Source organism: Caloenas nicobarica, chromosome 12 (assembly GCF_036013445.1).
Source record: "Caloenas nicobarica isolate bCalNic1 chromosome 12, bCalNic1.hap1, whole genome shotgun sequence".
NCBI lineage: Eukaryota > Metazoa > Chordata > Aves > Columbiformes > Columbidae > Caloenas > Caloenas nicobarica.
Genome location: NC_088256.1, coordinates 13,663,579 through 13,685,769, shown reverse-complemented (window position 1 = coordinate 13,685,769; position 22,191 = coordinate 13,663,579). Strand labels below are relative to the sequence as shown.

General features: G+C 58.4%; 1 protein-coding gene across 3 annotated transcripts; it reads left to right on the top strand.

Moving 5' to 3' along the window:
• The first annotated feature begins 3,520 nt into the window (after window positions 1–3,520).
• On the top strand, window positions 3,521–22,182 carry NLGN3 (neuroligin 3). Of its 3 annotated transcripts, XM_065643176.1 has the most exons (7): window positions 3,521–3,998; window positions 5,101–5,160; window positions 11,644–11,703; window positions 14,434–14,583; window positions 16,273–16,458; window positions 19,962–20,751; window positions 21,174–22,182. In XM_065643176.1, the coding sequence occupies exons 1-7, from the start codon at window positions 3,521–3,523 to the stop codon at window positions 22,009–22,011; spliced, it is 2,562 nt and encodes an 853-aa protein (XP_065499248.1). In that variant the 3' UTR covers window positions 22,012–22,182. The 3 variants fall into 3 exon arrangements, with proteins under 3 accessions (XP_065499248.1, XP_065499250.1, XP_065499251.1); XM_065643178.1 differs by lacking the exon at window positions 5,101–5,160; XM_065643179.1 differs by lacking the exons at window positions 5,101–5,160; window positions 11,644–11,703.
• Window positions 22,183–22,191: the final 9 nt, after the last annotated feature.

The window sequence follows — 22,191 nt, the reverse complement described above, 5'->3', positions numbered from 1 at the left end:
TGGAATTACAAATGTTAAAGTACCATGATCTGGATTTGAGTGTCAAGGCACCATGGCTCTCCAGGGTAAAGTTAGGGCTGCTGGGTCTTGACTGTGCATCTCCATATCTGGACATATTTTGCTGTCGCTCACATAACTCACCTCTGTGCCTGATGCTTCATAAAACTCATAATTGGAGACAGTTGCAAGTCCTATAGCATCATTTTGTTTAAGTTAAGGATGTGTACTTAGAACTTTAATTCTCTCTTAGCTTATGTTTTTTGTCTTCAGACTTCCATAGTTTTTAAAAGCTATTAAAAGAATCACGGATGAGGATTAAACAAAAACCCAAAGGAATATCATCATAACATAATTCTGAGGAGCTGTAGCAAGAAGCTGATTTTTGGCTGGGTTTTGTAAAAAGAGATTCCTCATTGTGCCTGAACAGAGTGGTTACGCTGGATGTGCTGCCGCTCCAAGGACGCAAAGTGGGTGGCGAATTCAGCCCAAATTTTGCAGGGACTGGCGTGCGCAGCCCAGCCGGGCAGCTGCAGGCTGTGGAGCAGCAATGCCCGGTGCCGTGAAATCTCTTGGCTGGAGGAGCTGGTGGAGCAGCAGTGCCCACGGCAGCATGTGGCCACAGACCTGAGGAAGCTCTCAAGTCAACAAATCAGCTGGTAAGCCACTGCTGGCAGGGCTGTGGTGGTCCAGCAAAGAGAAGATGATGATGGGTTGGTTGAAATGTCTCTGTGGGGAGTTGTGGGCACTGTCATAAAGACTGGAAGCTGCCTGTAGCTTCTAGTCATACAAATTAGACATGACAGTCATTAATAATTTGGCTTTATCCTAACCCATGGTACCTGAAGTTCCCTGAGCAGCAGATTTGCACTGGGCGGTTTGCCTTCCAGCAATGTCAGGCAGAGTGGTGGGTCTCAAACACCTTTGAGATCCCATTTGGAAATGCAGCTTTGGGGGGGTCCTGGGCTGTGATTGCACCCCTGGGATGTCGCTTCTAGGCAAAGGTCGGTTCTCTGCTAAAGGAGGAGCATTGCTGCAAGGAGTATTAGATGAATGGTGGTTTTCTGCTGGAGCTGGAGGCAGAGTGGGGCAGCCAAGGCACCGCAATGCAGAGGCAGCTCCAGTGTTGGTGGAGCAGAGCTTGAGGGTCTCCGTGTGCTTCAGCTGTATTTCCGTCCCTTGATACACCTTGTATTTCTTAGGCTTTGGCAGCTCTTTGGGGATTAACACAGCAGTGTTGTACTCCCACCAGGTGTGTTTCTGTCACTGCTTTGTGGGGCAGGAGGAGGTGGAGGGGAACGATGCGCAGAGGTGATGGGGATCAGGGGTAGAGCAGGATCAGCCTGGTTGTGACAGCTCAGCCCTCAGGTTATCCCTGTGCTATGGATGGGGCAGTACATGTGACTGCTTCTCCCCATCATTTGTACCACCCTCCCTGTCTGGCAATACCCGTGGTCCCTCTATGGGCTCTGGAAAGGTGCCTGCATGGCCAGCCCTGCGAGGCCTTGCTGCTCAGGCGAGCTGGATGCAGTAACATGATTTTCTGGGCTGAGTGTTTCTTATTATGCCTGTCATACCCTGATTTCTGAGCCTGCTGTGTTCCCTGGGCATATCAGGAGGGCAGGCACAGCACGAGCCCATTTTCTTAATGACCAGCAGTGAGTTGCCTGCACATGTGCAGTGCAGATTTGAAACGCCCTCTGTGGTTGTTCTTTTTTTTTTTTTTCTGCGGATTTTCCGTGTTGGATGAGGTGTTCTCCATTCGTGGAGTCCCTGCCCAGCTGAGCCTTCACCAGAGCCGTGTACTCCCATCTGCATACAGCCCTTATTTTGTGCTCCAATAATTCCAAGGCAGCTCTGCTCCCCTCTGAGCTTGGAAGAGATTAACGGGTGGGCATGTAAGGATGCTCTGGGGAAATAATGGAGGTGCCCCGTCACTGCTGCCATCTCTCTCAGGCTAAGATATGTGGCTTAGACAGGATGAGCATCCCCTGGCCTGTCACCAAGCAGTGCCTTTTAGCAGGGACTGGGCTGCAAAGCCACCTGCCAAGGTGTGGAGCCAGCCTCTGGCTGATGCTGCTCTTGCCTGGCCGGGACGTGGGTGAGCACCGGGCAAGCACAGCCTCTGCGGCTCCCCCTGCCCAGGTCCCCCAGGAGCAGCGGTGCTGGGGAAAGATGCGGAGGGGGGGCACTTACATAAGCCCTGAATGTGGCAGGCAGTGCGGGGAGGTGAAGGGCAGAGCTCTGAAAATCCAGACAGCCTCCAGCAAGGGCTCCCTGGCGGAGGAGCTCTGCTCACTGACATACATCCGCAGGTCCCCATCTGCAGCCACTGCTTCTCCCCCTGCCTGCAGCTCTCCTTTCCCGGTGGACCCCACAGGGGCTGCCACATTTTCTCTCCCTGTGCCAAGAGCCTGTGGGATGTGTGAGCAAAGCTCTGTCCTCCAGGGCTTGCTCAGGTGGCTGGGAGGCAGCCGGGGCAGGGAGGGGGTGGCAGGTGCCAGTACAGGGGGCCACTGCCCTGAATCGCTCTGACTGTTCCCATCCTCCTGCCCAGTACCCGGGTTGTGCCAGGGGTCTCACTGTTTTGGCCAGCGGCACATGGAAGGAGAAAGCTGGCTGGGAGCACGCGGGCGGGTGAGATGGGTGTCTGGGCAGGACACGTGGGTCTAATTTGCCGGTGTATGAGGTGGTGTGGTGGCACCCAGGATGCGAGCGATGCTGGGATGGATCCAAGGCGAGGAGCACAGGCTGCACGGTGTGGGAACACAGACAGCGATGGCTCAGCCAGGAGGGAGAGGTGCCAGAGGGCTCTTGTGCTGGGGCCGTGCTGGGCAGCAGTGGTGCCCAACAGGCTCCTTGTGGGGAGGGACAGTGCCGGGGAAGTGGCACTGTCCTGCTGGTCTGGGCAACCATAATCTGCTGCTGATACCCTCCTGCAGCATGGGGCAAGGGCACCGTGCTGCCATGCAGGGTGGCTGTGGGGCTCAGCTGGGCAGCATGGGGGCAGGGTTGGCCCCCAAGCACTGGGGACAGGCTCTGCAGGCACGGACAGATGCCATCTGTGTGTCTGCATGTGCTCTACTTGTGCTGCCCATGCTTGCCTACTCCCAGAACCACCTGCCTGGGCAGTGGCAGAGCCAATGATCCCCCTTGGGTGGGAGGGTCAGGCCAGTGATCCCAGCTCCTTCTGCACTGCAGCTCTTTGACTCTTCGCAGAGCAAGTCTGCTGCTAATTCCCTCCATCTCTCCACAGTATCAGCAGTCCTCTCTGGGCCGGGCCGTTGGCAGGCAGGCAGCAGCAGGCAGCTGGCAGGCTGTGAGGAGCGGTGTCACATCTCCCTGCGTCCCTGCTTGCAGCTAACCCAGCAGAAGGTGTGGGTGGGCTGTGCCCTCCTGACTCCCGGCTCTCCTGCTCCATCTGTTCCCGGTGGGCAAATCGGAGGTTTGGCGTGATGGTGATGCCCTGAGCCCTCGCCCCAGGAGCTTCAGGCCTGGATGTTGGTGCTGCTCCTCCCGGACGATGTGGCTGATACTCTGGAGAAGCCCTCTTTTGCCCCCTGTTCTCCAAGTGCCTGAGCTGGTGGCCGGCTGGGACCTGCGTCTCACCCTCTGGGTCTTGAGCTTCGCCTTGGCGGTTGTGCGGATGGAGGGCCAGGTCTACTCGCCAACTGTCAACACGCACTATGGGAAGTTACGGGGCGTGCGTGTGCCGCTGCCCAGCGAGATCCTGGGGCCCGTGGACCAGTACCTGGGGGTGCCTTACGCTGCACCCCCCATCGGGGAGAAGAGGTTCATGCCCCCTGAGCCACCACCATCCTGGTCGGGCATCAGGAACGCTACCCACTTCTCACCGGTCTGCCCCCAGAACATCCACAACGCCGTTCCCGAGATCATGCTGCCCATCTGGTTTACCTCCAATTTGGATATCGTGGCCACATACATCCAGGACCCCAACGAGGACTGTCTGTACCTCAACATCTACATCCCCACGGAGGATGGTGAGTCCCTGCCGGGGTGCCCGCAGGAGGGCGGGGGGGGCCTCTCCGCCCCTCCCCAGCAGTGGTTGGTGTCACCTGGGTGTTGTGTTTGAAGCATGTGGTTGTGGACCCTGCAGCATGCTGTCTGTTTGTGGAAAGCTTTCTCTGGCCACGCAGCTCGCCCTCTTGCCCTCAGCTGCCATCTCTGTCTCCCGTGCTCTGCTCCTCCACGCCTCCCGGTCCCCGTTCCCCCTTCACCTCCATGGCATCGTCACGGGTTCCTCTCTTGTGTTGCTAAATCTGAATCCGACTCTTTGACTGCAGATCCACAGAGCGACAAGCTGGTTTGTGCTCCCCAGGCGCCGAGTGCCAGGTTCTGTCTTGAGTTGGTTCGGGTTCGTCCTTCCTCCCCCCTTCCCACCCTCCCCAGGTCCATGCGCTAGTTGTGGGTGTGGGCTGCTGCTGCGGCTGGGAGGAACACTCTCTGCCTCTCCCTGAGGAGATGCTCCGTCAAGGAAGGGACCATAGAGCCCTTTTCCGGGCCCTGGTACGGATGGGAGGTTGGGGGCACCAGCAGGCACATCGCTTGGCTGCTCCGCCGTCCGCCAGCGGGACAGCGGCAGAGAGATGAGCCTGGAGTGCTGGGCACCCGCGGGGCACGGTCCCATTGGGGTGAGGCTGGGCGGCGCTGGGTGCCTCCTAGTCTAACCTTTTCCTTTCTAGGGGATCCCACCTGAACTGTAAGTAGAGGGCAGAGGAGGCAGCGCCTGCCCGTACGCCTGCCCCAGCCTCATCGCAACGGGAGCCCCCAGGGATTTTCAGTGGGCTGGAAGGGACCCGCAGTGGGTCTGCTGTGTGCGGCACAGCAGCCTGGCGGGCTGGCGGCTTCTCCCGGGCCGTCTGACTCCACTCCTCTGCCCCTGGGGCCCTTGGCCACAGGATGCATTGTGCCTTCCTTCCCGCCCAGCATGGCTGGCCCAGAGTTTTCCTCCCACGGCGACGCTCCCTCCCCACCTCCCGCGGTCCCAGGGGTGGCGGGAGGGTGGCAGCGTGGTTGTGATTGCATGCCCACTCCCGCCAGTGGAGCCTCCTGTTATTTTGTAGTCTTTTATTCATTTTACAGTAAAACGGATTTCCAAGGAATGCACCCGAAAGCCCAACAAGAAAATATGTAGGAAAGGAGGTATGTAGCAAGCCGACCGGCAGAGAGGCACAGAGAGGAAAGAGAGAGAGAGTGAGAGAGTGAGAGGGTGCCTGACTGGCCCCCGGCCCACGGCGTGCTCCTCCGGCACCTCTCTGTGCTGCCCCCCAGACCGCGGGCCCTGCGAGCAGCCCACTCTGCCACCCCCATTTCCCGCTCGGAGGAGCCCCACTGATGCTCTGGCCACCTCTGCTCCCCGGACTGGGGAGACAGGACCAGTGCCGGCTGGGAGCGCAGGGCTGGGGTCAGGTCAGAGGAGGATGCTCAGGTTGCTCCAGGCCTTTCAGAACAACTTCTCCCAGGCTGAGCCCGCGCTCCCACCTTTATCCCGCTGGCGCTGGCAGCCTCCCAGCCCCCGGGTATGAAAGGGAACCTCTGATGGCAGGTAGCACTTCAATGCACCCATCCCCTGGGCGTGCATCACCTGTTGGGGGTGTATGGACCTGCTCAGGGAAGCACCTGTGTGATGGGGAACTGGAGCCTGTTCCAAACTGAGCTTTTCCCCTGTTGCATCTCTGGTCATTTTGCATCCAAAGCTCCTCAGTTAAAAGCATAAAACCTCCCCTGGCTATGTAAAGCCTGCCATGTTCTGCCTCAGCCTGCAGTCCCATGAAGGCTGCTCCCTGTTTCTCACACCCGCACGCCTCTGCCAGCCCTGCCAGTGAGGATCTGCTCTCCACCTCCTGGCACGGCAGCGTCCTCTCTGAGCCCCGGCCACGCCGTGGATGGCAGAGCACCTCCAGCTTAGACACGTCTCGGCTTTGCCTTGCCTCCACCCACAGGGCTGTGCGGGGCTCATCCTGCTGCACTTTGGGGCAAGGAGGGCAGCTCAGTCCCCCCTTGCCTCAAAGTGATCCTGTGTTCCCAGCCAACCCCAGTGGCATGGGCCAGGGAGTGCAGACATGCAAATGGGAGCTGCTCAGCCCCTTGTCAGACATGATGCTTCGCCCATCTCGCCGCATGGCGCACTTGCAGACAGGGAGAGCCTGGGTCGCTCTCTGCATCCTAAAGTTGGATGTGCAGGCGGTCGGGCAGCCAAGCTCTTCTCAAAGGCTCCGTGCAGGGCAGGGGTGTCTGGCGGGCAGGGGCTGCCATCCTGGGCATCCCCCACAGCAGTGGGGTCCCTGCCTCTGTGCCTCCACCTCCCTGCACCCCTGCGGTCGGTGGGGTCGGCACAGCTGGGCTTGAAGGTTTGGGGACTGCTTTCCTTCCAGCCATTTTCCCCCCAGTTCTGTTGTCGGGTTTCTTTGCTTTGCTTTTTCCTGTTGCTGTCCTGGCTATTCACACGCCATCTCTCTGAGTGCCAAGGCTGCCCCTGAAAGGGCTGGCACATTAGGGAGTCTCTGCACGCTGCCTCCGGAGCCAGCTGTGCCAGCGATCGCCAGCCACTTCAAAGCGCTTCCTCTCCTGGCCCTCCCACCGCTGCCGGGCTTGGGGGACCCCCGCTGCCCCCAGCCCTACGGCGGGGGCTGGGCAAGCAGGGGCCAGGTTATGGCTGGAGAAGGGGGACAATGTAAGACATGCAGAAACACCCCATCTGCGCTGGTCTCCTGATTTTTCCCTCCCCGCCGGCCCTGCGCACGGGCAGAGTTTCTTTGCAACCTGTCTGTGGTTGCCTCTGGTCACCTCCTGGGGAGCTGGTGGGTTTTTTCTGCCTTTGCTGGGCTCTGCTGACTCACGGGCCAGTGGATCCCCAGTGCTGGCCATTTGGGCATCCAGACGTGACGTGGTGGGAATTAAAGCACCCAGACACTGGCACTGCCCTTCGGCTCCAGCCACAGCTCTCGTGGCCATTGGCTCGAATTAAGTGAGTCACTTGTGATAAGACACAGTCCACCCCGTATTGTGTGTCCTGGATTAGTAATTCTTGGGGTGAGGATAATGTACCTGCAGTGCTGATTTCCTCGGGCTGTGTGTTGTTTGTTCTGGCTTGTTCTGGAATATTCTTGATTATTATTTCTAAGGTCACATGTGAGTGGCAAATAAGCTCTCCTCTAGCAGGGCAGGCAGCTGTGCAGTATTTTGGTGGTTCAAAACGCCTCAGCTCCTACCTTACTGGAGTTTTCACAATTCTGCCACCCCTAAGCTTGGTATATTTCATAGCAGCCAAAGGACTGAGAATTTATCAGAATTTATCCCTGTGACAGAAAAACATCCCTACTTCCCTGCCCAGTTGCCCACAACATGCCAGTCTCCTCCATACACATTGGTCCCTTCTCTGGGAGCAGGGCAGGGCAGCGGTGCTTTGAGAATAATTAGTCGTGCATGTAGCTGGGGGAGCTGACAGCACCCGGGCTCAGCTGAGGCTCAGGTTTTGCTGTGACAATAGCACTGACCACCCAAAGAGCATGTACATACACGGTGCAGTGCTCTGCACTTTGCTTCGTGCTGCCAATGCTTCTGGTCTGTGCTTGGCTGTGGTGAGTGCCAGGATGCTTTCCCCATCTCTTCACCACGAGCCTGTACAAGTCTTGCTGCAGGGCATGAGGAGGTGGATGTCATTTTTGGAGGGGAAAAATGCAGCTGCCCTGCACATAGCAGCCCTCCTCGTTTTTTACTAATGGCTGCCCTAATCTCTCTGGCTGGGGCTGTGCAGAGTCTGTGATGCTACAGATATAAACATGCCAGTCCAGCGTCTTGCTCTGCTGTGCCAGAGTGGCTGGGGCTCCCGGCAGCTCCTGGGCTCAGGATGCACTTTGACTGTTCCGCAGGAAAAGCACTGTGGCTTCTCCACCGCTCTCCAACAAGTGAACTTGTCCGAGTACCACCTGAGGCTTCTCTACAGCTGCACCACTTCTGCAGTTCTCTTGCTGTGAGGTTCTCAGTAGCCACCTGTGATGGCTGCTGCTTTGCAGAGCTGGCTGGGGGCAGACACTACCCCAGCGCTTGACTTCTGCTCTGGGGAGTGATTTGCGAAGATGAGGGTAGGTGTTTGTGCTGGTGGAGGCAGAGAGCATGAGAAAATGCAGTGTTTTTATGGAATCTGCTCAAGGATGGAGATAACTCCTCTGCATCATGCAGGGACAGGGAGAGGCAGGGCAGCACCAAGGTGCACTGCAGTCCTGGAGCAGGGGCTAATGGCTGGAGGGGCCAGGGGAGCTGCCCCTGCCCGTGGGGTTGTACAGCAGCAGGTTCAGTGGCTGTCATCAGTCTCAGTCTCATTCCTTGTGACTCCTGGAGAAGCACCTGAGCCAGTGTGGCCACCAGCATGTGTGTTTCTGGGTGCACGCAGCCGTCAGACATGGTGGCAGTACTGCTGCGGGCTCCTGCTCCCTGCAGCACCGCGGCTGCTGTGTGGGAGCGGGTGCCCCGGGGAGTTTGCACCGAGGAGAAGGTGCTGGGGCTGCCCGCAGCCACACTGAGCAAACATTTGGGTTTGGAAAGGTGTCGGCTCAGGCTCCGGCTCTTCTCTTAGCCACACCACGCTGAGCACAAAGGGTCTAATGACTGAGGCTACTTGCCTGCCTTTATCTCTGTTTGCGCTGGTGTCAATGCTGTTGGCATGGTTTACTTAAGACAGGATAAATCTGGCATGGGTGCCCCTGTTTCAGGGAACGTGATTGTATTTTTTACTGAACTTGAGCTTAAATCTTCCTAGAGCCTTCAGATAAGAGCATATGCATCCTTCCTATCGGTCTGAACAATGTCACTTCACAGTCAGCTTAAAGTGAAGAGGCAGAACAGGCATCCACACCGAGTTAGTGGAGGGAGGTTTTGATGGGTAAGGAGAATAAGAGCCACAAACACTTTTGTTTTTTCCAGCTGTGAATCCACAAGCTTAAACCCATCCCTGTGAGAGTAGGTGCTGTGGAGCTCCGTGTGGTGGCTTTTGCCAGTGTGGAGGGAGATCTCCTGGGATGGGCGTTCTTGAACATGGCAATAACCAGTGGAGGGAAATAATGGAGCAAATGGAGCACAGTGCAAGGGATGGGTGAGGGAAGTGAAGCTGTGGTTGCTCTCACGAGCTGTGGGGCAGCGGCGCGTCATCATGAAGGTGAACAATGTAATGAAAGGCAAAAGATCTGCTTGGTTGCAGCAGCCTGTATTTGCTGTAACCCCAGCCACCCCGGCACCTTCCTGCCGATGGGAAAGGCTCGTACTTTGCATCTGCCACACACACGTGCCACTGTGGTTCCCCTTCCCCTGGTCTGTTTTACTGGTCTCCTGCTTTGCTTAGCTTCCCAGTACTTTCTACCATCTCTTCTGCGGTGCGTGAAGCTCAGGTTGCTTTAGGCTCATCCCAGCCATCCCCAAGCTCCACAGCAGTGGTCTCCAGCTGGATCCCTCCCTGCTCAGCCAGGACAGATGCTCAGGTCACAGGGATGTTGTCCACTGCCCTCTCTTACAGCCTGACAGCTCCTCATAGCCAGTTCCTCCATCCCTGCCTGCATGGAGACCTTTTTCCCCTGAAGGAGACCAGGCTGGAGGGCTGCAGCCCAGCCGGTCCTGGGGCTTTAACAGCAACAGGGACCTTGGCAGTGGAAATGGATCTCTGGCTGCCTGTGATCAGCTTCCCAGCTCTGAAGCATAGTGCAGATGAAGGTTTGCTGCCTGTGGTCTTCATTAGAGAAAAATCCCTATCCCTGAGCAGTACCAAGGAGGTTGGCGCATAGCACCGGTTAGCAAATATCGCATGAGTACTTCGTCATTTAAGTGCTTTCTGGGCTTGCAGCTCTTCCTAATGAAGACACAGTAGGTCAAGCTCGCAGCCTCTTGCAAACAGGCGAGGCAGCCGCACGTGCCCAGCTGAGCGTGCAGCCAGCGGTGCGCTGGGGAGGGAGCGCACAGGAAGGATGCAGCAGGAAAGGGGGATGCTGGAGCTGGGGTGCTGGGGCAAAAGGGGGCAGGGATGGGGGTGGCACTGGGTGAAAACAGGAGAAAGATGTGAGGAGCTCAGCAGATGGCTGGGTGGTGAAGAAGGCGGTGAGGAAGCAGGGCTGGGGCTCAGAGGGGGTAGGTCAGGAGGTGAATTCTGAGTCGGAGAAAATCAGGACGGCTTTGGAGACATCCCTGCAGTGGGCAGGAGCAGCTCTACCTCACCTTTTCCTGGCAGTGTGTCTCACGTGGTCTTAAACACCTCCCCAGCCCACCTCCTCCAGTGCTTTCCTGCCTTTTCTGCCCAAAGGTTTTTCTTCTTGTCCAGCTTCAACCCGCCTTGTGCAGCTTCGGAGCTGCCTGTGCTCTGCACAGGGGAGAGGGAGTTGCTCTTCCACCTCACCACTTCGCAGTGGCCTTTCATGTGTCGGGATGCTGCTGTAGCTCCCGTCACTCCTCTGCTCCCAGGATTCGCATGACGCAGCCTTCTGCAAAATTTTCTTGCCTGCTGGATTTTTCTAGATTTCTGGTCATTGTTCCTCCCGTCTTTCTCCAGCAGGTCATGGCTGCTGAAGGTGTTTTGCAAACCTCTTGCCCCCATGGAGCTGCCTCATGGCCATTTCAGACCTCTCACTTCCCCATCACAATTTCCTTTTGAATTCCAATCTTGTCCCCCTCCATCTCTGTTATCCACTCCCAGTGTCACCCGCGTGATCCCAATCCCAGAGTGACAGTGAGGACAACTCCCTGATTTTGTCTTCCTGGCCGGTTCCGTGCTCACCTTGTCATAGTTTCATCCAGCCATGGGGCTGCCTCTCTCTTGTGGGAGCCTTGCTGGAGGCTGTGCTGTGGTGGTGATGTGGCGATATTTTCAGGGTATATATTTTCTGCCTTGGTCAGGGCAGGCTGGTCGGTGCCTTTGCAGTCCTTGGTGAACAATGCAACTAGTCTTTTAAGAAGGGAGTTGGTACAGGATGGAGCAGAGCAGGGAAGCACCCGTCACGATGGCTCCCTGCAGTGTGCCCTGGTGGTCTTGTGCTGTGGCACCAGTGGTTTGCGGCACAGCCATGCCAGGCACAAGAAGGGCCATGCAAGGGGTGACAGGTAGGACCCCCGCTGGTGGTTGGTGACCAGCCAGGGCAACCCTTCACGTGGGCTCTGCTGGTGGCAGGGGACAGTTGTGCCCGGTGGCAGCAGAGCTGGGAGCAGGGGTCCTGCCTGCGCCCGGGCGGTAGGAGAGGGACCTGTGCCCTGGCACAGGGAGCTGAGGGTGTGCAAGCAGTTGGGGGCCAGGCTGGGATGCAGGAGGATCGGTGAGTGCTTGGAGAGGCTGATGCTCCCCAGACCCGCTCTGCTCCTCCCTGCCGCCCCAGCGCTCCCCAGGGAGGATCTGGAAGGGGTCCAGGCGAAGCGGCATCCTGGCGTAGCTCCCAGGGCAGCCCTGCCCGCGCCACGCTGGCTCTGGGAGAGGTGCAGTGTGAGTAGCCAGCAGTGCTGTGGGGCGCAGGCCTAGTCCCACCGTCTCTGCTGTCATGCTATTTTTGAATTCTCTTTTTTGTTTTGTTTTGTTTTTGTTTTGTTTTTGTTTTGTTTTGTTTTTATTTCCTTTCGTTTTCCTTTTTGTTCTGTCTCCTCGTGTTTGGTCCCTAGGAGCCAGCGCTAAGAAACAGGGCGAGGACTTAGCGGATAATGACGGGGATGAAGATGAAGGTATTTCTGTGCTCGAGGCTGCCACTGCATGACACGCAAAGCAACTCCGTTTGCCCGCCATCCGCTGCCATCCCCAGGGAGCCCTGTGTGTGTCCGTCTGCCGTGCCAGGCAGCCGCGCGGGGCGGGGGGCAGGCTGGCCGGCTGTGCAGGGCACCCAGGTCCTTCCCCTCCTTGGGATGGGGTGGGGAAGCTCGTGGGGTTTTTTTGCTTTAGGAGAAGTTTGCTCCTGCTCTGCTTGAGCGAGGGCAGGGAGGAAGCATGGCAGCTTGGGAGGAGAGGAGCCCTTGGGCACCTTGGCCCATTTCACCCTGAGCCTGGTCACATTCCACCTCCAGCCTCATCCCTCCGGAGTCGGTGACATGCAACAGGGAACCAGCGACCTTCCCCTTCTGGGTTCTCTTGTGGGCACCACTGCAGGGTGGCCATGACAGCAGCTTAGTACCCTTGTCACCCGCAGGGTACCTGTCCATGCGCAGGAGACCCGAGGTCCGCTCAGGCATGTTTTCTGTTAACTTCTGTCGACCCAACGCAAACAAGGTCTTGCTTGCAACCAGAGCATCAGCACCAGCTGAGGCAGAGCAAGCGGGCTTTCAAGCAGATGTGATTCTAGATGTACACCAGGGCTAAGCAAGCTGCAGAATAAGCTACTTTTAGTAAAATGGTGTTGTTCGTCTGCACGGTATGGAGTTGGTGTGTTTGGCTGCAGGGATGTGAAGAGGAGGCAGGAGGAAGGGTCGGCCAGGGTGCAGCCCTAATGTGCCAAGGACAGTAAAACCTCATGGTGTGCAGGAGTCCCAGGGCAGCTCAAGCATGGCCTGGCAGATGGCGTTTAGGATCTGGGAAACAGATGAAAGGCTTTTTCCTTGGCAGTACCAAAACCCTGTTGTATTCTCCCACTAACCTGTGCCCCAGGATTTCTTGTACTAGGGCATAACCTGGCATTCAGCCTAAATGACTTGACTGTGCTAAAGCCCCACACACTAAAATGTGCTGCAGCGATTAGGAGCCATTCATTCCCTGGTACGTCTCCGTGCATTGCTGCCATTCTGCTGCGAGGATGTCCCTTTGTGTGTTGGTGGGAGCGTGTGGCAGGGAGGAGAGGACACAGGCACAGGCACTGATGCTCCTGCCCTTCACGTTTCAAGCAGGTGGCCCTGGAAAGTGTTGTCTTGCCATAGCTCTGCCGCACAGGCAATGTCTGTCCCGGAGGAGCTGTGAGTGCATTTTCTTCCCCAGGTCTGTGCTTTTGCCTGGCTGCATCCCGGCAATAGGAAAAGAGCTGGCAGAGGCTTTGCCTATCCTCATTCTCCCAGAGGAAAGAGGTTTTATATATGGAAGGGAGGTCACCCTTAGCCATGCCACAGGCCACAGCTGGAGGTGGGGATGGCCAGAGGTACCTGTCACCCTGCCCTGCAGCCCGCTGTGACGGGCCAGCTGCGGGGAGGAGTGGACGTAGGCAGGGGTTAGGTGAGTGGGAAGGGAGCACGTCCAGCCTGCCCGGGCATCCCTGCTGAGTTGGTGTGGCTGTGCCCTGGGAGTCCCAGCCCTGTGGGGACCGCAGCAGGGCCAGGCTGCCGGGATGGTGCGATGCTGCAGGGAGGAGGCAGGCAGGGAGCAGTGGGTGGCTGTGGCATCCGAGGCCGAGCAGGCCTAGCAGACGATGCCAGCCAGCCCGAGCAAGGCACTGAGTGCGGGTGAGCACAAGGGAGGGCAAAGTCTATCGGTGCTGGCTTACCAGCCCAGGAGAAGGCTGGGCACTGCAGGCATGTGGGACCTGGCACCAACTCCACGACGGGTACCACTACCTCCTCTGTGTAATGTGGGTGAGATGTACCAGGAGCCAAGCACGGGTGTTCCTTCCTTACACCCACGTTCAGCTCCATGAGGGATCCCAGGCCAGTGGGACAGAAGGGGCAGGACGTCGCCCAGAGACAGGGCCAGTCAAGAGAGGGAGCGTGGCTGCTCCTTGTCCCCTAGGGTACCGCAGTCCTTCCTCCCCAGCCGTTGGGGTCCCATTCCCCATCCTCACTCCATGTCTCATGCCCTGTCCTCATCCAGACCCCATGCTCACCTCCCTGACACACACACGTGCACACACTGTCTGCCTCATCACCATGTCTGTGTCTGGGCACTGGGGTGCCATGGGTTCACATCCAGGCAGCCAGCAGGTTTCTGCCTTCCCAGGGGAATGGGAAGGGAGGGTGGGAGAGTCAGACGTTGGAGCACCCACCAGTGCGCCCCTGCCTTCCAGGTCCTGCACACCCCCATCCCTGCCCCCTCGCAATGCCAGCTTCCAGGACTCCTGGAGCCAAGGGCTTGGGTCCAGCCAAAGACAGGACATGGGGCTGCATCCCGGGGCTGGACTCTGCAACTCCCACCCACAATGGAGGTGCCGCTGCTCTGGCTCCCGCACGTGGCCAGAGCTCGGCTCCGGGGAAGAGCAGCCAGGTCCAGTCACCATCTCTCCCACATGTGCTGAGACCTCCGAGGGGACAGCAGTATGGGGACAATGCAGCGGCTGCTGCCACCCAGAAAGGGGCTTGCGGGATTGGTTCAGTGGTGGTCAGCTTTGGAGGTCCACACTGTGTCCCCCAGGAGAGCTCTGGATTTAGTTCCTAAGCCACCTCCCCGGTCCTGGCAGCTGGCATTGCCCTCGTCATTGGTCTGCCTGTCAGGCAGGGTGCTGCAGCCATCGGCAGGGTCCTGTGTTTAACTGCTTCTCCTTCCAGACATCCGGGACAGCGGGGCCAAGCCGGTGATGGTGTATATCCATGGCGGCTCATACATGGAGGGCACAGGGAACATGATAGATGGCAGCGTCCTGGCCAGCTACGGGAACGTCATTGTCATCACCCTGAACTACCGCGTTGGAGTGCTCGGTATGGGCTATGCTGCCAGCGTGGCCAGGCAGCAGGATGAGACCCCGCAGCTGACCGGGCTTGAGCCAGCTGGGAAGGGGGTGTTGGGGGGGCATGGGGCCCAGCAGGATGGGGTTGCGCTGTCGGGGCTGCCCCTGCTCTCCACCCTGGCCACTGAGCCAGGTGCCACGTGGCAGTGTCCCCAGCAGGCAGTTGCAGCATGGTTTGGCTCCTGGCACCGGCCCCCCCAGGCTCATTTACACAACCTGGCTCAGCTGAAAGCAAATATTGGTCTGCGGTTAAATAAATAATAAATGTATTTACCCGACATCTCCTGAGAGGGCTCAGAGCAGTGAGCTGCCAGCAGGTACTGCCTGGCAGGGAACCCGCAGATCTCCCTCCCCAGGCAGGGGCTGCCTCCAAGCTGGCTGAGCTGCTGGGACCCCCACAGCCGCCCACCGTGGTCTGGCTGTCCACAGAGAGGGTCACCAAAAGGTGTTGGGTGCCATATAGAGGAGAGTGGCCATCCCATTTTCACAAGCACTGGTGACCTAGAGAGGTGAAATGGAGACATGGGGTCCAAAGGCAGCATGGTCCCCTGCCTGCTGCAGCAGAAACCCCCAGGGGCTGGGACATGGGAGATTAGCCTGGAGCATCACTGCTGCCTCCCTTACCAGCGGCAGAAGAAAGGGTGTGGAGGTTTGGGGAGAGCTTCCCAGCCAAGCTGCTGGCAGGCCCTACTGTCTTTCTAACCATCCAGCCTGGCACTGGTCTCCCAGCTGGTACCCAGGGCAGCACATCCCTCTGACAGCCTCCAGACCCCACAGCCTCTTGGGAAAGATGGCAGTTACCTGGTAGAAAATAGGCTTTTCAGTAAAAACAAGCCTATTCAAGACCTTTCAATATTAAAAGTCAGGACTTTACAATGGATAGGTACAAATTTAAGGGACATAAGTCACAATATGAAATAAGACTTAAATGGTGCCATTGCTATCTCTGTTGAAGTGCTGCAGCATGCCCAGCCAGAGCACCTCCAGTGCCAATGCAATGCCAGCGCTGCTCCCTGCCTGCTGGGGTTACCCACCTGGATTTTACCTCAGGACCATGGTTTTAGCTTCCTGCTTTGAGTCAAAGCAAACAAAACACTGATAGCATATCTCAGGTGTTCCCTTTGCTATTGAAAGCATTTCTCAGCATCTTCCTCACTGAGAGCCTTTGTATTTTAAGCTGCAGTCGGTTCCTCTCTGCTCAGCCCACCTCCTTACATTTATAGAGCCTCCCCCAGCCCACACTAGTCCATGGAAAGCGTTGGCTGTGCACGCCTTCATCCTGCCTGCAGTCACTGGGGCTTTCCTGGTTTTCCTTGGAGCATGCCTCAGATATCTGGACTCGTTATTAGCACAGGCGGTGGTTTGGGTAGGACAGAGCTTCATGGCCATCACCCTGTCACTGCTTGCAGTTGGCTGGAGAGGCTCCCCAAGGCTTGCAGCCGCACTCACAGCCTTTCGCCCCCCCTGTACTGTGCAGAAGGTGGCTGGAGCTTGGTGGTGTCCCTGCTCCAGCTGAGAACTCACAGGACTCTGGTGGTGGGGTCTCATTTTGTGATGGGGCAGGGTCCCATAGAAGCTCCCCTAGGCTTGGGGAAGGGAGGTGGGAGGTCAGGACACCCCCTGCTTCCTTATCCCTAACTGGGCTCCCCTTGGCCCACAGGCTTCCTGAGCACGGGCGACCAGGCTGCCAAGGGCAATTACGGGCTGCTGGACCAGATACAGGCACTGCGCTGGGTCAGCGAGAACATCGCCTTCTTTGGGGGAGATCCCTTGCGGATCACCGTCTTCGGCTCCGGCATCGGTGCCTCCTGTGTCAGCCTGCTCACCCTCTCCCACCACTCTGAAGGTAGGTGCCAGCTGTGCCTGAGGATGCTGCAGCTACGAGCAAGCACCCTGCTGATGCTAACCCTGGGAAGTGAGCCGCCTGGGTACCACCAGCCACCCTAACAAAGTCAGGGCTGCTTTTTAGTCACCAGGGAGAGCCTGACCCAGGGACAGGAAGCAAAACCTTCTCATTGTGGGCATGGAGAGAGCAGAGACAGAGCATGTGTGAGCCAGGGATGGAGCTGGTGCTCCCAGCGCATGGGGCTGCAGCCCAGGGCCAGCGCCTGGGTGTGGAGAGAGGTGGGGACCCCTCCCGCGGTGCCCTGCCCTGGCACCTGGGCTCGCCCATGTGCAGGTGTGGTAGGGGTGTAAAGAATCATGCAGGGCACCAGGAGCACGGATCTCAGTGCTAGGAAAGGCATTCATACTGGAACAGAGGGGAACCAAACCTGAGCATTGAGCGGGGTGGAGGGCCCCATCTTGCAAGACTGGGAGAGCTGGAAGTGCTGTGACTAGTGAAACACAGGTAGAAGTGGTATGATTTATATCTGTAAATATAGCAGAGTGTTTAGTCTAGATAAAGAAAGGAATTTTTTATGCTAAAAGATTGTATTGGTGTAAGACCAAATGCATGTAAACCACTTGCAAAGACTTCTACGTTGAGCATTGGGAGAAAAAAAAATAACCATGCTGCAGCCAGTGTCACATCAAAGGAAATGGCCATAAAATGGCCTAAAGAAACCACCTGTGCCAGAGCACCCATCTCCCCAGGGATGGGGCAGCCGGCTCTGGAGCATGGTGGGGGAGCTGTGCTAAGATGCAGCGTGCAGACCAGACAGGTTGTTTTTTTATCGCATCAAAATAAAACTCATAGTGATCAAGAGCTATTAATGAAGCTGCTAATTTGTGCCTGCTCTGCCAGGCGCTGCAAGAGGCAGACACTGGAGGCTGGTGCAGCGCAAGCTGTGTCTGGCTGCTGGGGAGACCCGCAGCTCTCCTGCCAGCCTCAGCCCTTGTAGACGGGTGGATTCCTCGCCAAGGACCAAAGTGCTGCTTCTCTCCCCAGCCAGCCGTGCCAGGGCAGGAGCAGTCACTGCCGGGGAAACCTCTTGTGCTTCCTTTGCCCCATCTCCTGCTCCGTGGGGGCTGCTGCCCTTCGCTGCCAGCTCCGGGGATGCTCAGACATCAGCTGGACAAGGCACCCAGCACCCTGCTTTGAGCAGGGCTTGGCCCAGACAAGCCCAGAGGTATTTCCAGTCTCTGCTACTGTGCAAAGCAAAGGGGATATCAGGAGCTGGCAGCAGCCTGCAGCACCAGGCACCCTCCAGCAGAGCCCTGGTCCAACGCTTGGTTCCGCTGTGCCATGGCAGCCAGCTCTGCAGGACTCAGGGTGTGTCAGGACCCTCATCTTGGTTGGGAACAGGCAAAAAGGGCAGAGCTGGAGGGCTCCAGGGTGAGCTGCAGGGTGGCGATGCCTCCCTGGGGTGCTTGTTGGGCTTCAGCGGGGTGCTGGCATGGAGGAGAAGAATGCGGCAGGTCTAGACTCTTGCACACTCCTGGGTCCTCCTAGGTCAGGGCGTGGCCGTGCAGAGACACAGCGAGGGGGCTCCATCAGGGATGTGACCAGCTGTTGGTGGCACCAGCTGCCTGTGCTTCCCCATGCAGCGGTGGGCAGGGGAGGAGCCCAGCCCGGTGGGTCTGTCTGAGAAGTGATGCTGCTGGCGGGGAGCAAAGCTGCTGCTGGGACAGCATCTCCTGGGAGCCAGGGAACCCCACCCTGGCTCTTTTGGCATATGAATGATGGTGCAGAGCAAGCAAACCCATGGCTGGTCTCCATCCTGTAGGCTGGGTACAGCTTTCTAGGGCACCGGGAGGTGACAAACAGAGCTTGTGACTTCTCTTTGTCCCAGCGCATGGGACTGTACGTCAGGTACTTGGCAGAGCAAGGACTGTGCGTGCAGACAAGAGCTATGGACATGGTGGCCAGGAGCCAGGAGCCTCCGAACACTTCTGCTGCAGGAAGGTGCATGCACCCCTGCAGAGCTGCACCGGGGGACTCACGCAGGCACTCAGCATTTCAAGGGGCTGAGGACAGCCCCGTGACCACCACGCTGCTGTGCCTGCACCATTCGGGGACCGCCTGAGACCATCCCTTGAGGCGACCGAGTGCTGGGGTCCGGTGAGGGCACAGGCAGCACTGGGGGTGCAGGAGAGGGCTGACCGGAGAGCAAGGACCCCAGGGTGCACCCCAAGCCTGGCTCCTTTCACTGCCTGGGAGGCTCCGCTTCCTCACCGCCCCTTTGTATTCCGAGCACAAGCGCCATTGACATGGGGCTGGAGCGCAGCCATGCATTCCTCTGCCTGGGCCAGGGCCTTTGTGGCCCCGTTTTCCAGGGCGAAAGTCCACTCCCTCTGTGTTCCCGGTGGCAGAAAGGCCCTCTTTGTGCATCTGGCAGCATACTCCTGCAGGGCCGGATTGGCACTGAGCAGCCCCAGCTGGGCAGGAAGCAGCGGGGAGGGGGGTGAGGGGGACCCTGACAAAGCGCTGGGGTGGGACTCGCAGGGTTAAATGTCCTCCAGCAGGCATTAACCCTCCCAGTGCTGCCAGCCTGCAGCCTGGCTGCTCAGCAAATCCGGTGCCAGCCGGGGCTGGAGGATGGTGCTGAGCTGGGGCAGCATGTGCCCCTCAGGCGCTCAGGCAACACGTCCTTGAGGTGGCTGGGATGGCACGGGCTGCTTGGCAAGGCCAGGCTGTGATGCAACCACGGTCCTTCTCTTCCCTGCACCAGGACAGAGTGATGCTGGGCCATCCCCTGCAATGGGATCCTTGGAGAGCACAGCAGCCCTTGGTTGCTGCCAGGAGCACCCACTGCATGCCCAAATGAGCTACAAAGGTCATGAGGGGTCTGGAGTATCCTTCCTATGAGAAAAGGCTAGAGAGCTTGGTCTGTTCAGCCTGGAGAAGAAAAGGCTGAGAGGGAATCTTATGTGTGCTTATAAGTATCTCAAGGGTAGGCGTCAAGGATCGGACCAGACTCTTTTCAGTGGTGCCCAAGGACAGGATGAGGGACAACAGTCATGGACTGAAACACAGGAGGTTCCATCTGAATATGAGGAGAAACTTCTTTACTTTGAGGGTGCCAGAGCACTGGAACAGGCTGCCCAGAGAGGTTGTGGAATCTCCTTCTCTGCAGACATTCAAAACTTGCCTGGACACACTCCTGTGTGATCTGCTCTAGGTGAACCTGCTTTAGCAGGTGGGTTGGTGATCTCCAGAGGTCACTTCCAACCCCAACTGTGATTCTATGATTCTGTGGTGGCCCTGAGCTGAGGTCCCCGTGCGAACCAGGCTCAGCTGGCAGCACAGCCCTGGTCAAAGCCAGGCGCAGGCTGGTGCGCTGGGTCCTTGCAGGGGTCCAAAGGCATTGATACCTTCTCCATGCTGCATCCTGCACTGCAGCACTGGGATGCTGGAACAGCAATCACCCCGCTGTGAGCTTCCTCCGCTCCTTGCCTGTCTTGCAGGTCTCTTCCAGAGAGCCATCATCCAGAGTGGCTCCGCACTCTCCAGCTGGGCGGTGAACTACCAGCCTGTGAAGTACACCAGCATGCTGGCCGACAAGGTGGGCTGCAATGTGCTGGATACGGTGGACATGGTGGACTGCCTGCGGCAGAAGAGTGCCAAGGAGTTGGTGGAACAAGACATCCAGCCAGCTCGCTACCACGTGGCTTTTGGGCCAGTAATTGATGGGGATGTGATCCCGGATGACCCTGAGATCCTGATGGAGCAGGGCGAGTTCCTCAACTATGATATCATGCTGGGGGTCAACCAGGGTGAGGGGCTGAAGTTCGTGGAGGGTGTGGTGGACCCTGAGGACGGTGTCTCGGGCAGTGACTTTGACTACTCAGTCTCCAACTTTGTAGACAACCTGTACGGCTACCCTGAGGGCAAGGACACCTTGCGGGAGACCATCAAGTTCATGTACACGGACTGGGCTGACAGGGACAACCCCGAGACACGTCGCAAGACTCTGGTGGCCCTCTTCACTGACCACCAGTGGGTAGAGCCATCGGTGGTGACAGCTGACCTGCATGCTCGCTATGGCTCTCCCACCTACTTCTACGCCTTCTACCATCACTGCCAGAGCCTGATGAAGCCTGCGTGGTCCGACGCGGCCCACGGGGATGAGGTGCCTTACGTGTTTGGTATCCCCATGATTGGCCCCACAGACCTCTTTCCCTGCAACTTCTCCAAGAACGACGTCATGCTCAGCGCCGTGGTGATGACCTACTGGACCAACTTTGCCAAGACAGGGTGAGTGGGGATGGGTGCCTGGGGGGGTCTGCACTCACTGCAGCTGCACGCCTTGGGACCATGCTGTGGTGTCAGGGTGTCACACCTGCATGGGACACTGAGGCCCACATGCCCAGAGGTCCATGTGCTGCACCTTCACTGGGGTCAGAGCATCTACCACACAGCGAGAAGCTGAGAGCACGGCCAGCCCCCGGGACAGTACCCAGCCAAGCGCAGGGGTGGGGAGGCTGGTTGGCCTTGGTTATCATGGGATAGACTTGACCCAGGGCTGGGGTGCTGCGCAGCCATGCAGGACCTCTCACCAGCCCACCCCATGCCACCATTGGCAAAGGTACCCCCAGCCTCCATCTCTGCATCCAGCTCTCCCTCCTCGCCTCTCCAGCTTTTCCTGGTGCTAGCTCTGTTTTGCCTGTGTTTTGCAGGGACCCCAACAAGCCCGTCCCCCAGGACACAAAGTTCATCCACACCAAGGCCAACCGGTTTGAGGAGGTGGCCTGGTCCAAGTACAACCCCCGTGACCAGCTATACCTGCACATCGGGCTGAAGCCACGAGTACGCGACCACTACCGAGCTACCAAGGTGGCTTTCTGGAAGCACCTGGTCCCCCACCTGTACAACCTGCACGATATGTTCCACTACACCTCCACCACCACCAAAGTGCCACCGCCCGACACCACACAGAACTCCCACATCACCCGCCGGCCCAACGGCAAGATCTGGACCACCAAGCGCCCTGCCATCTCACCTGCCTACAACAGCGAGAATGGGAAGGAGAAGTGGAGCCCGGAGCAGGAGGCGGGCACCCTGCTCGAGAGCCCCCGTGACTACTCCACCGAGCTGAGCGTCACCATCGCTGTGGGCGCCTCCCTCCTGTTCCTCAACGTGCTGGCCTTCGCCGCCCTCTACTACCGCAAGGACAAGCGCCGGCAGGACACACACCGGCAGCCCAGCCCTCAGCGTGGTGCCGCCAACGACATCGCCCACGCGCCCGATGAGGAGATGCCCTCCTTGCAGGTGAGCCAGGGGCACCACGAGTGCGAGGCTGTGCCGCCCCACGACGCCCTGCGCCTGGCCGCTCTGCCCGACTACACCCTCACCTTGCGCCGCTCTCCGGACGACATCCCGCTCATGACCCCCAACACTATCACCATGATCCCCAACTCGCTGGTGGGGCTGCAGACCCTGCACCCCTACAACACCTTTACCGCCGGTTTCAACAGCACGGGGCTCCCGCACTCACACTCCACAACCAGGGTATAGCTGCCCGCCGCGGCGCACACGCATGCACGCACGCACACGCACGCAGCAGACACTGGCAGAGGGACCGGCGGGGCCGACGGAGCCCCCGGACGGAGGGGCAGTGCCCACAGACAGTGCGGCACCGAGCCCGGAGACCTGTGGGGTCCTGGCACAACCAGCCGCCCCATTCTTCCCCCAGCG